The sequence below is a fragment of the Columba livia genome, chromosome 16 (genome assembly GCF_036013475.1).
Source record: "Columba livia isolate bColLiv1 breed racing homer chromosome 16, bColLiv1.pat.W.v2, whole genome shotgun sequence".
In the NCBI taxonomy this organism is placed as follows: domain Eukaryota; kingdom Metazoa; phylum Chordata; class Aves; order Columbiformes; family Columbidae; genus Columba; species Columba livia.
The window spans coordinates 6,999,788-7,012,835 of record NC_088617.1 but is presented as its reverse complement, the minus strand read 5'-3'; the positions used below and the strand labels follow the sequence as shown (position 1 = coordinate 7,012,835).

Sequence of the window (13,048 nt, the reverse complement as noted above, 5' to 3'; positions counted from 1 at the left end):
AAAACCCCTTCTATTCTCACCAGACAATGAGATTCGATTCTTTATCTCCATCTCATCTCTGACAAGGTTGTTTTAATCAAACGCATCCTAACCAAGACACGCTGTGGATAATGAGAAATAAGGCGGCACAGACACCGCCCATGCGTGATCCGCAGGAGCCCCGCTGCCCTCCCCAGACCCCAAAATCCCATTTCTTGAGGAATATATCCCAAAAAATGCAGCACCTGGGCACACATGCGCTGGCCAAGGCAGCCTGGCAGCTGGTTCCAAGATAACACAGTTTGGGCAGTGAGAGGACAGATTTCAGCTCTCCCAGGGACCCAAGAGATGTGCTTTCTGCTTCAGGGGGATGGGGGGAAAGCCACAATGGAAGGATTTTCAAAGCAAAATGCTTTTACAGCCTTTTACACTGGGAACTAGTTACAGATCAGAAAATTTAACATCATGTTCTCCTGAATTTTTCTATCTTCCAGTATTTCCTTATCTTTGTCAGAGAAAACAGTAATTCCTGGAAAACTGCCTCCCCCCACAGACCTGTAATAATTCCCTTTTTCTTACAACTATTTACAAACTGTGCCAGTTTTCCTGAAAGAGGCAAGGGGAGGGTTCTGGAGGTCTTAATCTGAAGAAATATCATCCTTATAATTCCTACGGATCTTCTTAGATGCTCTTCAGTTTGTTTGATTTTGCTTAGGCCTAGCAGCTGGTCAGATTTTGGTCAGAATACAGAAAATAACTGTAAGAGTTGTACATTGGGTACAAAAAAACAAATACTATCTGCTGAAAAGTCCATTGTACCCATGGCCTTAAGGAGCTGCCTCCCTGAGTGCAATGAAGTGTTTTGTTCCCACTCAGTTACCGGCGCACAGCAATCTTGCCAGAAGAGGTTAAACATCCCCAGAAGAGGAGCAAAGTCAAACCGAGCTCTGAGCTACAGGGCTCATTTAAACCAGGTGACCTGCTTGGTTCAATGACACTGCGCTCTGCCAGGCACAGCGCTGATGGATGCTTGTGTTTTCTCTCCCCTGGTATTGAAACAAAGGTCAGACAACCTACAATTAATTGGGGGATACATTTAAAGGACCCTTGATTTCCTTTTTCCTCTTTTTGTAGAGACACGAAGGGAAAGTGATTTTGCGTTGTTGCTGGTTTTGCTGTATAACCCGGGGTGGGTTTCTGCTGAGCTTTATAGAACTGCTGCACCCTGTGCTGTACAGCTGAATTATTTAGCTGCATTTCCAAAGCTGGACCAGAGACCCAGCTGGGAAAAAGAAGCAGCTGACCTCCTCCAGGGCAGCCAAAACCTGCACATATCTGATAAGGTACGGCTGTTTATTTGTTCATTTTGAGCACTGTAAGGTTGTATACCCTCCCCCTCACCCCCCATTTGTGCATCTTCCTTTGTTAAAACCTGCCAGTGTTCCCTATCGAAGCAGTTTAACCCTCTCGCTTCCCACCATTTCACACATCCCTTGCTCAGCCAGCCCTGGGTGCTGCCCCTCAACATCCCCCTCATTCCTCCAGAAAACAGCCCTGGAGCACCAGCTGCTCACCAGCATCCACCTTACTTATCATTTAAATAACCCTGCAGAGAGACAACTTTATTTTTTTTGTTTCCCCTCCTTCCATGTTGTTCACAAGTTCTAATTGCTCCGACACGCGAGGCACACGCAGAGCCACTGTGTAGATATGATTGCAAAGCCGGGTAACGTCAGCAGCCCAGAGACCGTCAGCATCCCAGAGACCCTCCTCCAACTCGGATCAGAGAGAAGCAGCTCAACAGCGCGGAGCAGCAGGTGCCAGAGGAGGCAGCCGGAGCCGCTCACACCAGGTAAGAGCCACTTCACCCCTCAATTCCCAAATCTCAGCTTTATTGCTGTGAGACAACAAAATGCAAGCAAATCACTTCTCTTTGCAGAGCCTGGGAAACAGCTGCCAGAGCTTTGATCTCCACAGAGGGTCGGTGGTTTGTTCACTTTACTGTGGAGAAATTCTTGGAAGGATGGGTCAGGCAATAGCAATGGATGTGGCAACTACTACAGACATGAGCAGAGGGGGTAATTCTTGCTTTGACTTTCAAGTGGGTTTGTGTTCAGGTTACCTCTCCCCCCACTTTCCTGAATAATCCTGAAGTTCTGAGATTTACAGGTTTATCTGTCCACCTGTGCCAAGTTTTGTGTGCTGCTACAGTTGTTTGCAATTGGTATGGGCTTCATATTGAATAAGATCATAACATACCCTTGCTTAAAGAGTTACTTTAATTGCAGGTTATGCTCCTTTAACCCTTAGTTTTGAAAGTACTCCTTGAATTCGCATTTTTTTTCCCCCTCCTTCTTTTGCTAGGGGACCCTGAGAGTGGGGAGCAGCCACGTCGGAAACTTCGTTGTTTGTGAAATCTCAGTCAATGAAGAGAGTCTGAACTCCGAGACAAAGAAAGGCAATAATTAAACACCACAACACTTCCGCTCCAGCGTGAAAAAGCAAACGCTGTGCAAGTGAAGAGCCACCATCCCTCAAGTCCTCAGAGGGCTGGGAGGAGTCGAACAGGCACAGAGCTCCTGCTGCCCTCCCCGACAGGGACTCCAGCTGCCAACCGCTGAACTGGAGCCACTTGATTCCCCCAGCAGAGAGCCAAAGCTCACCAGGATGCTCTTGAAGAGAAGAGTTCCCTGACTTAAATAGGGAGTTATAATTCTCTTGTTTGCTTTGTTCCTGGAGCCTCATGTGTATCTTTCAATTGTTTTCTCCCCCTAGCCCCCTCACTTCTGATCACTTCAAAATCTAAATTCTCAAAGGTGGGGGACAGGACAGGTAAGTTATATAGTCCATGCTGCCTCACAACCCACTCCTAAATGAGATAGCAGCTGCTTCTCACAATAAAATAAAATTTAAAAAAGCTGTCCCTTCTGGTCTAGCAAGGCTTTCGGTGACATCTGAGGGCAGCCTGTGACCGGCAGGCATGGGAAACAGCTCTGTTTGGGATGAGCTGAACAGCACCTGCAGCAATGCTGGCAACAGCTGCTATCTGGACAAGAGCGTGAGGTTCAACTTAACCTTCCAAGAGCAGGCAGCCGATTTCTACATCGTCCTCCCTGTCATTTACTCTGTGATCTGCGCTGTTGGGCTCACAGGCAACACTGCCGTCATCTACGTGATCCTCAAGGCCCCCAAGATGAAGACTGTGACAAACATGTTCATCCTGAACCTTGCTATAGCTGATGACTTGTTCACACTCGTCTTGCCCATTAATATTGCTGAACACCTTCTCCACTACTGGCCCTTTGGAGAAGTCCTCTGCAAGGTCATCTTGTCCATAGACCACTACAATATCTTCTCCAGCATTTATTTCCTAACAGTGATGAGCATAGACAGGTATCTGGTAGTACTGGCTACAGTCAAGTCCAAGAGGATGCCACATCGTACATACAGAGCTGCCAGGATTGTCAGTTTGTGCATCTGGATTCTAGTCACCATCATAGTCCTTCCTTTCATCATTTTTGCCAATGTCTATGTAGATGACCTGGAGATCAAAAGTTGTGGTCTCAATTTCCCCAAGCCTGAAAGGTTTTGGTTCAAAGCCAGCAGGATTTACACCCTCATCCTTGGCTTTGCCATTCCAGTATCCACCATCTGCATCCTCTACATCATGATGCTCTACAAGCTGAGGAACATGCACTTGAACTCTAATGCTAAAGCCTTGGACAAAGCCAAGAAGAAAGTCACTGTTATGGTCTTCATAGTCCTGGCTGTGTGTCTCTTCTGTTGGACACCCTTCCACTTGGCCACCATTGTGGCTTTGACCACAGACTTGCCCCAGACCTCCATGGTCATTGGTCTATCCTACTTCATCACCAGCCTAAGCTATGCTAACTCGTGCTTGAATCCCTTCTTGTATGCTTTCCTGGATGACAGTTTTCGGAAAAGTTTCCGGAAGATGCTGGAATGCAGAACTTCTTGAACAGTGGGGGCTGGGGCTCATGGATCCCTTCCCTCCCGTGGCTTTGCAGACTGATGGGGTGGCTACTGAATGCACAATGTTCTTTCTCTCATTTACATGTAACATATGTGTCTGCGTATCATTACCATCCACATGGTCTGCCCTGCTTGCTTTCAGCTCTTGCATTTTCCCTCCCTGCACCTTCCAGCTCCTCAAAGTTGCATTTCCATGTTCTTATTTTTTAATGACACACTCTGAAGCATTAAGGACAGAAAACTTCCTTTTCAGAGGTGAACTTCTACTGTATAGTGGTCCTTTATTGCCATCTGCTGTACAGCACAGACAAGCTGGAGAGCAGCTTTCAGATTAGTGTAATGCTCAGTATTTAATAGCTGTTATTGGGAGGGCTGTTTCACGGAGCAAAGCTAAGGAGCACTTTCAATGAAATATCAATAAAACAAACAGAGGATGCAAGATGAGTATTTGGAAGAGAAAACAAACCACTTTCATGTCCATGTATGTGCATATGTGTGTTATTGCTTGTTTTTTTGAGGAATGTTTATTTTCCACCCCTACCCCAAATTCCCTCTTTCCTGAACTCTTAACACAAGTTAAATTTAAACCAGAAGCAAGATTTGGGTCTCAGAGAAAGTGTTAAACAACACACCATACAAATAATATGGCACCTGTGGGAATCTGTGGTAGAAATTATTTTTAACTAATTGTTCCTGTTAAATGTCAAATAAATATTTATTTAAGAGTGATTAATTAAATAAACCTCATGGAAAAAAAAAAAAGACTGGTCCTTCTTTCACCAGAGAAAATTTATGGTACTTGTCCCATATCTTTGCTAGATATATTGCATTTTACTTACTGTAAAATAAAATAGTGTAGATTTGTAACAAAATTAGGGTGTTATGCAAGCCGCAAGAAAAACTCTAGCAAGCACTGCTAGTTCCTTCTTTAACAGATAAACAGTAAAAGTACTTCAACAGAACCAGGGCTTAAGAGAAGAGTCTGGAGCCACAGCTCCCTTGTTTTGGCTCTATATTGGCCACTAAAGCACCTTGTTGAATGCAAGTGGACTTTTTTTAGCCAAAGCAATGCCAGAGACCACCTCCCTTCATCACCTCCCCAAAACCCAAACTGCTCCCAGCCCTTGTCCTGGAGGGTGATGCCCAGTTCAATACAGCACTACACTGTCTTGTAGGGCTGTGGAAAGGGGGAAATTGGTGAAATGCTTATTCTCACACCTTTTAATCCCTGTAGGGTACATATATTCTTGGTTTGAGGCAGACTGTGTCAGTTAATATTTTCCTCTCCAGCTTTCCCCAGATCCACAAGCACCAAGCTGGGCTCTTAGCTCTCCACACCCCCACAGGAAAGTACAGAACAGATAAAACAAAAGAAGACAAAGTTATATTGCACATACCAGAGCCCATCCAGGGGACAAGGCACATGCAGCAGACATCCAAGGTCTATCCCAAAAACAAGACAGGAGACAAGGCTGTGACATGAGTTCAAAGTCCATTCAAAAGACAGAGCTAGAAACACATATGCCTCCCAAAAGAAGGCATGTGAGTTGTAGGGCTGGGCTTAAATGGAGCAAAGGGTGAGGGTGTGGCCCCAGGTGAGGCCACTCAATGGGTAATTCAGTCCCATCTGTGTTCTCTGACACTAAAACGAACAACCTTCAATAAAGGATGGCAATTTCATGTTTCCCTTTTAGAGAACTGAGATTTGTGAATACAAGATCACTTGTGTTGCCTTCTCAGTATTAAAGGTGCTAACTTTGGAAGAACAATGAAGGAGAACACATTCTTCCAGGTGAAACTTCTCTGGGAACTTTTTTTTTTTTTAATATATATATACCATCACATTAACTTCCTGTAAAGATCAAGAGATGAACCCCCTGTTCCAGCTAGCCTGACGAGGAGCAGATCACAGCGGTGGGACCTTAATCCCACAGTATTAAACCTCCCAGACATACTGCCCACAAGGTTCCCAGGGCCAAGTTTCATGGGTTATCTCTGTTTCGTGTTAGCTGCACCTTGCAACTATCAGCAAACACAAGTTTTTTCCAAACCTGGTCCTGACAGCGTGTGTTGGCACGTACAGGTTTGTGTCCCAAGAGCAGGAGCACGGAGACACCTGGAGAAGACATCAGCTCCACTTAGAAGGTCCTGATGGATCTGAAGAGGTACCAAATGACTTAAAGAATTTGGAGAAGAGGGGGAAGATCTGGAAGATGGAGGAGTGGGGACCACAGAGGCAGCTGATTCTGGAAAGAGAGCTGTGTGCTGTGTGCTGACCAACCTATGCAGGATGGGACACCGGTGGCATCAGCAGATGAGAGGGCACAAGGGGGTTGCACGACTCCTTGGAGCAGCCCAGCCCAGCCCAGGGAACAGAGCCAGCCTGGGCAGGTGGAGACCACGGCACCCATTGCCTTGGCACGGTTGCCACCTGCTGGCAATGGGCTCCAGAGGTGGAAAAACCTCTCTGTGTGAAAAATACTGACTCAAATGCTGCCACCTCACAGACAAATTCCCTAGATAACTGCAACGCCGCTGTTCATTGGCATTAGGGCTGTGGGAAAGGCAACATATTTCATTAGGCAGAAAACCTAATGTATTTCATTAGGTGGAAAGGACCTTTCAAGTATAAGTCACCCACTTTCAGACCTGACAGTGTCGTTGCTGGAGCTTTTCCCCTTTAAATCAAATGTCACGATTGTCACAGGATCACAGTGGCTGAGGCTGGAGGTACCTCTGAGAATGCCCAGTCCAACCCGCTGTTCAAGCAGGGTCATGTCTGCCCAGGACATGTCCACTTGGGTTTGAATGTCTCTGAGGATGGAGATGCCAAAACATCTTCAGGTAACCTGTTCCAGTACTTCACCACCCTCACAATATTTTTTTTCCCTATGTTTAAATGGAATTTGCCATATTTCACTCTGTGCCTCCTGTCCTGCAACTGGACCCCACTGAGAAGAGTCTGGCTCCCTCTTGTCTGCACCCTCCACCACGCACTTCCACACATCACTCAGCTCCGTCCCCTCCCCGAGGATGAGCATCCCCATCTCTCAGCATCTCCTCTTAAAACAGCATCCTCCCCACCTCTGTGCTTTTCTTTATGTAAAATGCTTAACACAGGAGTGTCAGCTCCTCTCTGCTCTCATGGGGTGCAAGATTACAAAGGGAGAAGGGTCCTCCTCTCGCCAAGGTCTCCCTAGGAAGGGCTCTGGCTCCCATGGGTGCCATGAGCTGGCCGGTGTGCAGGTGGCAGAGCATCCAGCGGGTCCCTGTGTTTCAGGCCAGCAGCACTAAGCGGCACTCTCTGCTTTCAGCTCAGCATCGCTGCATCTCCCGCAAAGCTGCTCACCTAACATGAGAGCTGGTACCATGCTTCTGCGGGGAAAGGCTGCAAATTCAGGCTGTCCATGCCCGGGCAGACCCTCTCTGAGCACACCAGCCCAGGCCAGGGTGCTACAGCTGTTTTTGGGAGAGCAGAAACCACCTTGGAGGAGACACTTGCCTGCTCATTGCATGAATTCACCCAGGGAAAACCTGCTCATTCATTTGAATTTCCTCAGGCTGCTGGGAATCACACCAGCCCACATTAACCCCATCTTGATTGGAGGAGAGCAGACAAATCCCCTTAACAATTCGATAAATAAATCCCTCTCTAAAACAAGCATCCCTTCCAGGGCCTGCAGGACCATGGGAGGCTGAGTTAGTGACCCTCACATCTCCCTTCCATCCCAACCCCCTTTCCATCCAGCCTGATCTGCATCAAGCAGGGAAAACTCAGCCCTGGAACCCAGGAAATTTCCTTCTGGGCCAGTCCAGGATGTCTTAATGAGTGCAAAGGTGCCAGGTAACCTCACAATTCCCTGGTTACAGCAGGAGTTGATGGTTTCCTCTTGCTCCTGCACACTGAGCAGCATGGAGGAAGGCAGCAGGTTCCTGCCTCCTCCTCCTCTCTGGGAAGGACATCGCCTTCCCCGCTCCGGCTGCACCCACAGAGACAGACATCCTTGGAGGACTCAGCTTCATCCTTGTGAGAGGGAGAAGAAGCCATTTCCCAACCCAGAAACAGGAATTAGGGCTCATATTCCCACTGCAGGCTTTAAATGCAGGCATCAGAGATAAGAGGCGGGGATTGGAAATTGCTATTGCTTTTTAAGTCTTTGTGCTGCAGCAATAATGGTTGTTTCGATCATCCTCGTCCGAGCTGTGCTGCAGCTTGTTCCCCTGTGAAGCTGTAATCCCCTGGTACCTGCGCAGTCTCGCACTGTCTCCTGCTGCTGGTCACGATTTTGGGTGAGAAAAGAAACAATACACCACTGAGGGATGAAGGCCCTGCTCTCAGAAGCATCTTTAGATGGGGAAAAAAAAAAATATATATTAAAAATGAATGAGTAAAAACTTGGAATACAGAAGACATGAAGCAGAAGCATCTCTAGAGGATACTGTTAAAAGTAATCCAAGAGAGAGAGAATTTGTCCCTTTTCTGTACAGCCTGACTCATCCATAGTACTCGCTGTGTCACTTGTGGGATGCTGGGAGCCCCTAGGTGTCATGTGCTAATGTGACAGTGATGTTCCCACTGCTGAAGAGACATTCCCACCTACTGTTGAAGAGAAGGGGCTCACCAGGCTGAGGTCCCTTTGTGGGACATGGGGACACAGGGCTGGAAGGTTCCTGTCCCATGCTCAGGGCAGACAGAATAGTGACAGTAAATATTGCCAAGAGTTTCTCGTTGGCATTTGTTTTTGGTAAGCAAAGATGCAAAAATGCGGAGGGAAAAATCAAAGCGGTCTGAATAGCTTTTAATTACAAGCCTCAATTGCTCTATTTTCTGTCAGAAAAGTATCACAATTATCTAACAAAGCTGTTTGAGTTGAATTAGACACTAGCCCCAAGCTTCAAGGGCTGTTTAGTGGCTGTTTGCCCTTTAAAAAAGAAATAATGTTTGATGTCTAGATAAAAACCAGGCACTCCCAGAAGTGCTTACAGCCAAGTCCAGTGTTCATTGGGAAAACAGAGTGAGGCTGGAAAGCTTTTCCCAGGAGGAGATGGGCAGCCTGGGCTGCATCGATGGTGGCTAAAGAACCCCACCATAGTGTCCCCTCACTGCCACCAGTGGGAAGGGGGAATTCCCGGCAAATGGAAAATAAAGTGTAGTCTGGGGAGAAGACCTTCCGCAACAGGCAGCTGTCCCCATTTTCAGTTTTCCTGAGATGTCACTTCTTTCTATGCCTTTCACCAAGACATCTGTACATCTCCATCTTTCCTTGTGCTGCTGCTTCTCCTGCACAGCTCGTGCCTGAAGAACAAGACACCTCCGAAGCCCAGAACATCCACTGCATGAAACTCAATAAGGCAGCCGGATAAGGACAACAGTGAAATAAGGATTTGGTTTCATAAACTCAACCCTCAAATGAGATCAGAGGCTGGTAATTAATAAAGTCAGATTTCAACGCAATGAAAAACCTCCCCCGAGACACAGCCTGCTGCTGCTTGGTATTGATGGAAACGCTGTGGCTGTAATTACATTTCTCTTAGCTGTGTGATGGAGACAGCAGGCTCCTCTGTGCCATGGGCTGCTCTCGGCCGAGCTTTGTCCTCCCAAGCTGATCCTAAGCTGAGGAGATGAGGCTGATAGTCACCATTTCACCATGGATGGGGCAGGCCAGAGCCAGCAGCTCATCGTACACCATCCTGAAGGGCTCAGCGGCATCGCTAACACACACTCATCAGAAAACAAGAGGTGGTTTTTCCAAGCGAGCACATTCAAGCTAAACCTCAGTGCAGATGCCAAAGCAAACTGTGGGGAGAAGAGCCCTGGTCGAGTTTCCAGACCCACCCCTGAGCCACCGCAGGAATGCAGGGAGCCAGGATACACACCAGCACCAGAGCCTGGGCTCATTTTCTGCTCTTTTATGCTTAATTCCTGGAGGCAAGTGATTATCTCAGGGAATTTCCTCTGTGGTTAAGCAAAGCAAGAGCAGTGCAAGGCTGAGTTGAGGGCAAGTCCAAAATATGTGACCAAATGACCTGTGCATGTGGAGAAGTTGCTATTAATGCCTAACATTGAACAAACATTAAATAGCCAAATCACAACACAAGATTCATTTCACACAGAGGAACTCAAGCTGAAAAGCCACTAATCTTGATTTCATATTAACTACATAGCTTTCGGTTTTACTCCCCGTCACTGAATGAACCAGCATGGCATGAGCCTCTTGGAGCACTCACTGCACATGGCAGACTGAAAACACACAGAGAAATAAATGTTTATAGGACAGACAGAGCCAGTTCCAAATTTGACTGGTCTCTGTGGCCAGGAGAAAGGTGATCTGATGCAATCAAAACCACACTGGGGAAGACGCTAATTCTGTCCATGGTTTCCTTGGAAAAAATCAAGTTTCCTGCTTGGTTTCTCACAGATTCATCCTTCATTTCACTACACTGAAAATCTGCTGTTGGGCAGGGCTGGTGCCCCTCAGCCCTTGGCTCCAGCCCATCCTGCTTGGCTGCAGATGCAGTGCATGCTCTCCCTGACCACTGCAAGCTACATCCCTTCACAGCAGTAACATATACTGGGTGAAAACACCTTTTGCTGCAAGAGTGGGCTGGCTGCAAAGGTGCCAAGACCTCCCAGTAATATCTGCTTGCACGGGCTCTGCAGGTAGCATTTCCCAGCCAGCACCTACAAATCGCAAAAGGTACAAAGATTTGAGAGGAAAGCAGGAGGAAGAGGCGAGGACATGTGTAACACCATGCTATACAAACCCACCAATGACCCAACCTGCTGATTACTCAGGAAGATCCCGAGCGATGCCACGTGCCAGCACAGAGTGATGGGTTTGCTCTTGAAGGCCCTTCCAGCAGCTTGACCACAGGAGGACCACATTCCCAACATGAGAGTTGTTATCCAGGAGGGTGAAGGTGATCCCAGCTGGTGTTGGATATTACTGTGCACTTTCTACCCCAAAGAGCGTTTAGCGAGATTTTGGGTTGCTGAAGCAGCAACCTTGTGTAGCAGGAGAGGCAGGAGGTGGGGCACAGGGCTCTGTGTCCCCAGCATCACTGCTGCAGACATCTGAGGTTTCACTGCATTAAGGGAGAGAGAGAAAAGACGGTTTACATCGTTGATTATCATCATCGTTGCCAAGATACATAACGGTGTTGCTCTCTTTATTGATTATTTAATTCTGTCATGCAATTTATTCAGGTTTCAGGGTACTGAAAAAAGGACCAAGGGGAGTTTGTGAGCTATGGGGCTCTGACCTAAAGTGCATCCACTCCAACAGCAGTCCCTTTACTTGAAAAAATCCTGAGATTTTTTCTTTCAAAGTGAATGATGGCCTCAACAAATCTGTTAGCCTATCTTGAGCAAAGGTAGCCCCAATCTGAATGAGCAAGAGGGCAGGTGCAGGCAGCCAAAATAGACATGTATCAGCTCAGCCATGGCACGGAGGGGCTACAGATCCTGTAACATTACATCCCCATCCCTAAAAAACCCTGTGCCAAGCACCTATTAGCATCACACGGCATATTCTCTAGTTTCTTATAGTCCATCTCTGTTCCTCATGCAGCTCCCGGGTTATGGGCTGATGATGAAGCCTCAGGTCCACCTCCCATTTTCTCTCCCTTCTTCCAGCATCACTGCCTCATAAGCCATTTTTCACCACAAAGCTGAGACAGTTTTCCCTCCTGCAACCCTCCATCCCTCCCATCTCAGCTTTGTGGTTCTCCTCAGCATAGGAGAAGAACAGGGAATAAGAGCTGGTCCTTCAGACAGGCCCAGGCAGGGCTTGGGAGGTGCAGATGGCAATTACCAGCTGATTCTGCAAAGTCACAGCCATGAAGCTTCACTGCCACAGATTCACATGGAAACATGACATGAAGCCATGAATGCACAATGAGGGCTACAGCTCAGGGTCCGTCCGAAGGAGATTCTGCCTGTTGAAGGAAGGAGAAAATTGCTTATACATAAATATCCACAAAAATAGCTGAAGGGAAGCCCAGGAAGATGAGTGGGAAATCAAACCAGAGTTTTTTCTGGCAGTCTAATCCCTTTTCTGAGCAGACAGCTAAGGCTGCTCCAGAACCAGCTGCTTCTGGAGATCCTTTTCATTTAAACAAAGAAGATGCAGCTATGGAGAGCACCCACCTTCCCTATTGCAGGGCAGAGGCATCCCCCTCTGGGCGCACATGGTCCTACCCAGCAATGATGGCCCAAAGTGCTCAGAGAGAGATCAGAGCCCAGTCACAGCTCTTTAAGGAGTTAAGGAATCTTTCTCTGGGTTTAAAAAAAAATACATTTACAGCTGATTTCTGCTGAATATTCACCCAAACCAGCTAACCCGTTTGATCTGCAGCTCAGTAAAGAATAATTCTTCCCATGGCATGAAACCACCCAAACTTCAGTGAAGGTGTAAATTCTGCACCTTATTTCTACTTTTAGAAATTGCGATTCGTGTTGGGGAGCAAGTTGTTGGCTGAAGAACCTGGGTAGGGGAGAGGAGGGAGAAGTGGCACCAGGAGAGCGGAGCATCCTTCAGACCCAGAGCTGTGCCCAGGACCTCCTGGGGGAGAGCTCAGTCCCCCCTCATCCATTCCTCAGCCTTCCCAGCAGTTGTCTCCAGCCAGCAGCAGCAGGGAGAACACTTAGTACATTAATAAATCTCATAATACTGAATAAAGCACTTTGGTTTATAGTTTTGCTATAAGAACTCACCCCTGGGTACCTGTCATTAACTAAAGTAGAAAACAAATGAGATTTCAATTGTTTCCCATCAATTTTTTTTTTTTTTTCTTTTAAGAAAATCATCACCACTAATAAAAAGCCTCTCCTGATACTTACCTGCCTGGGTAGGTACATTGATCTCTGTGCAGAGAAAAGGCAGTTTCCTTATTGCACATCTCACTGGCTAACTCCTCTTTCCTGGCTACAAAACACAGCTTTGGATTTATTTACAGAGCAGTTCTGTAATTCATCGTTCTCCATGATTATGCCTAACCCCGTAACTCCTGGGAAGTGTGCGGGGAGTCACTGGGAAGAGCTGGTTTTAGTCCCACATCTTGCCCTCTAACATCA

At 47.1% G+C, this 13,048-nt stretch overlaps 2 protein-coding genes across 5 annotated transcripts in view; one reads left to right on the top strand and one right to left on the bottom strand.

The window, feature by feature from the left end:
• LOC110356137 (uncharacterized) overlaps window positions 1-5,477 on the bottom strand; it is a 36,809-nt gene extending 31,332 nt beyond the window's left edge. Inside the window, exon 1 of the mRNA XM_065032296.1 lies at window positions 5,370-5,477. The gene's annotated coding sequence lies outside the window, so the exon portion shown is untranslated. The remainder of the gene's footprint in view (window positions 1-5,369) is intronic.
• Window positions 977-4,734, top strand: NPBWR2 (neuropeptides B and W receptor 2). 4 transcript variants are annotated; one of them, XM_065032294.1, is made up of 5 exons: window positions 977-1,042; window positions 1,114-1,322; window positions 1,642-1,831; window positions 1,919-2,057; window positions 2,344-4,734. In XM_065032294.1, exon 5 carries the CDS (start codon window positions 2,960-2,962, stop codon window positions 3,956-3,958), a length of 999 nt encoding a protein of 332 aa, XP_064888366.1. In that variant the 5' UTR covers window positions 977-1,042; window positions 1,114-1,322; window positions 1,642-1,831; window positions 1,919-2,057; window positions 2,344-2,959; the 3' UTR covers window positions 3,959-4,734. The 4 variants fall into 4 exon arrangements, with proteins under 4 accessions (XP_064888366.1, XP_021138325.1, XP_021138318.1 ...); XM_021282650.2 differs by having other exon boundaries at window positions 1,002-1,322; window positions 1,919-1,959; XM_021282643.2 differs by having other exon boundaries at window positions 1,002-1,322.
• Window positions 5,478-13,048: the final 7,571 nt, after the last annotated feature.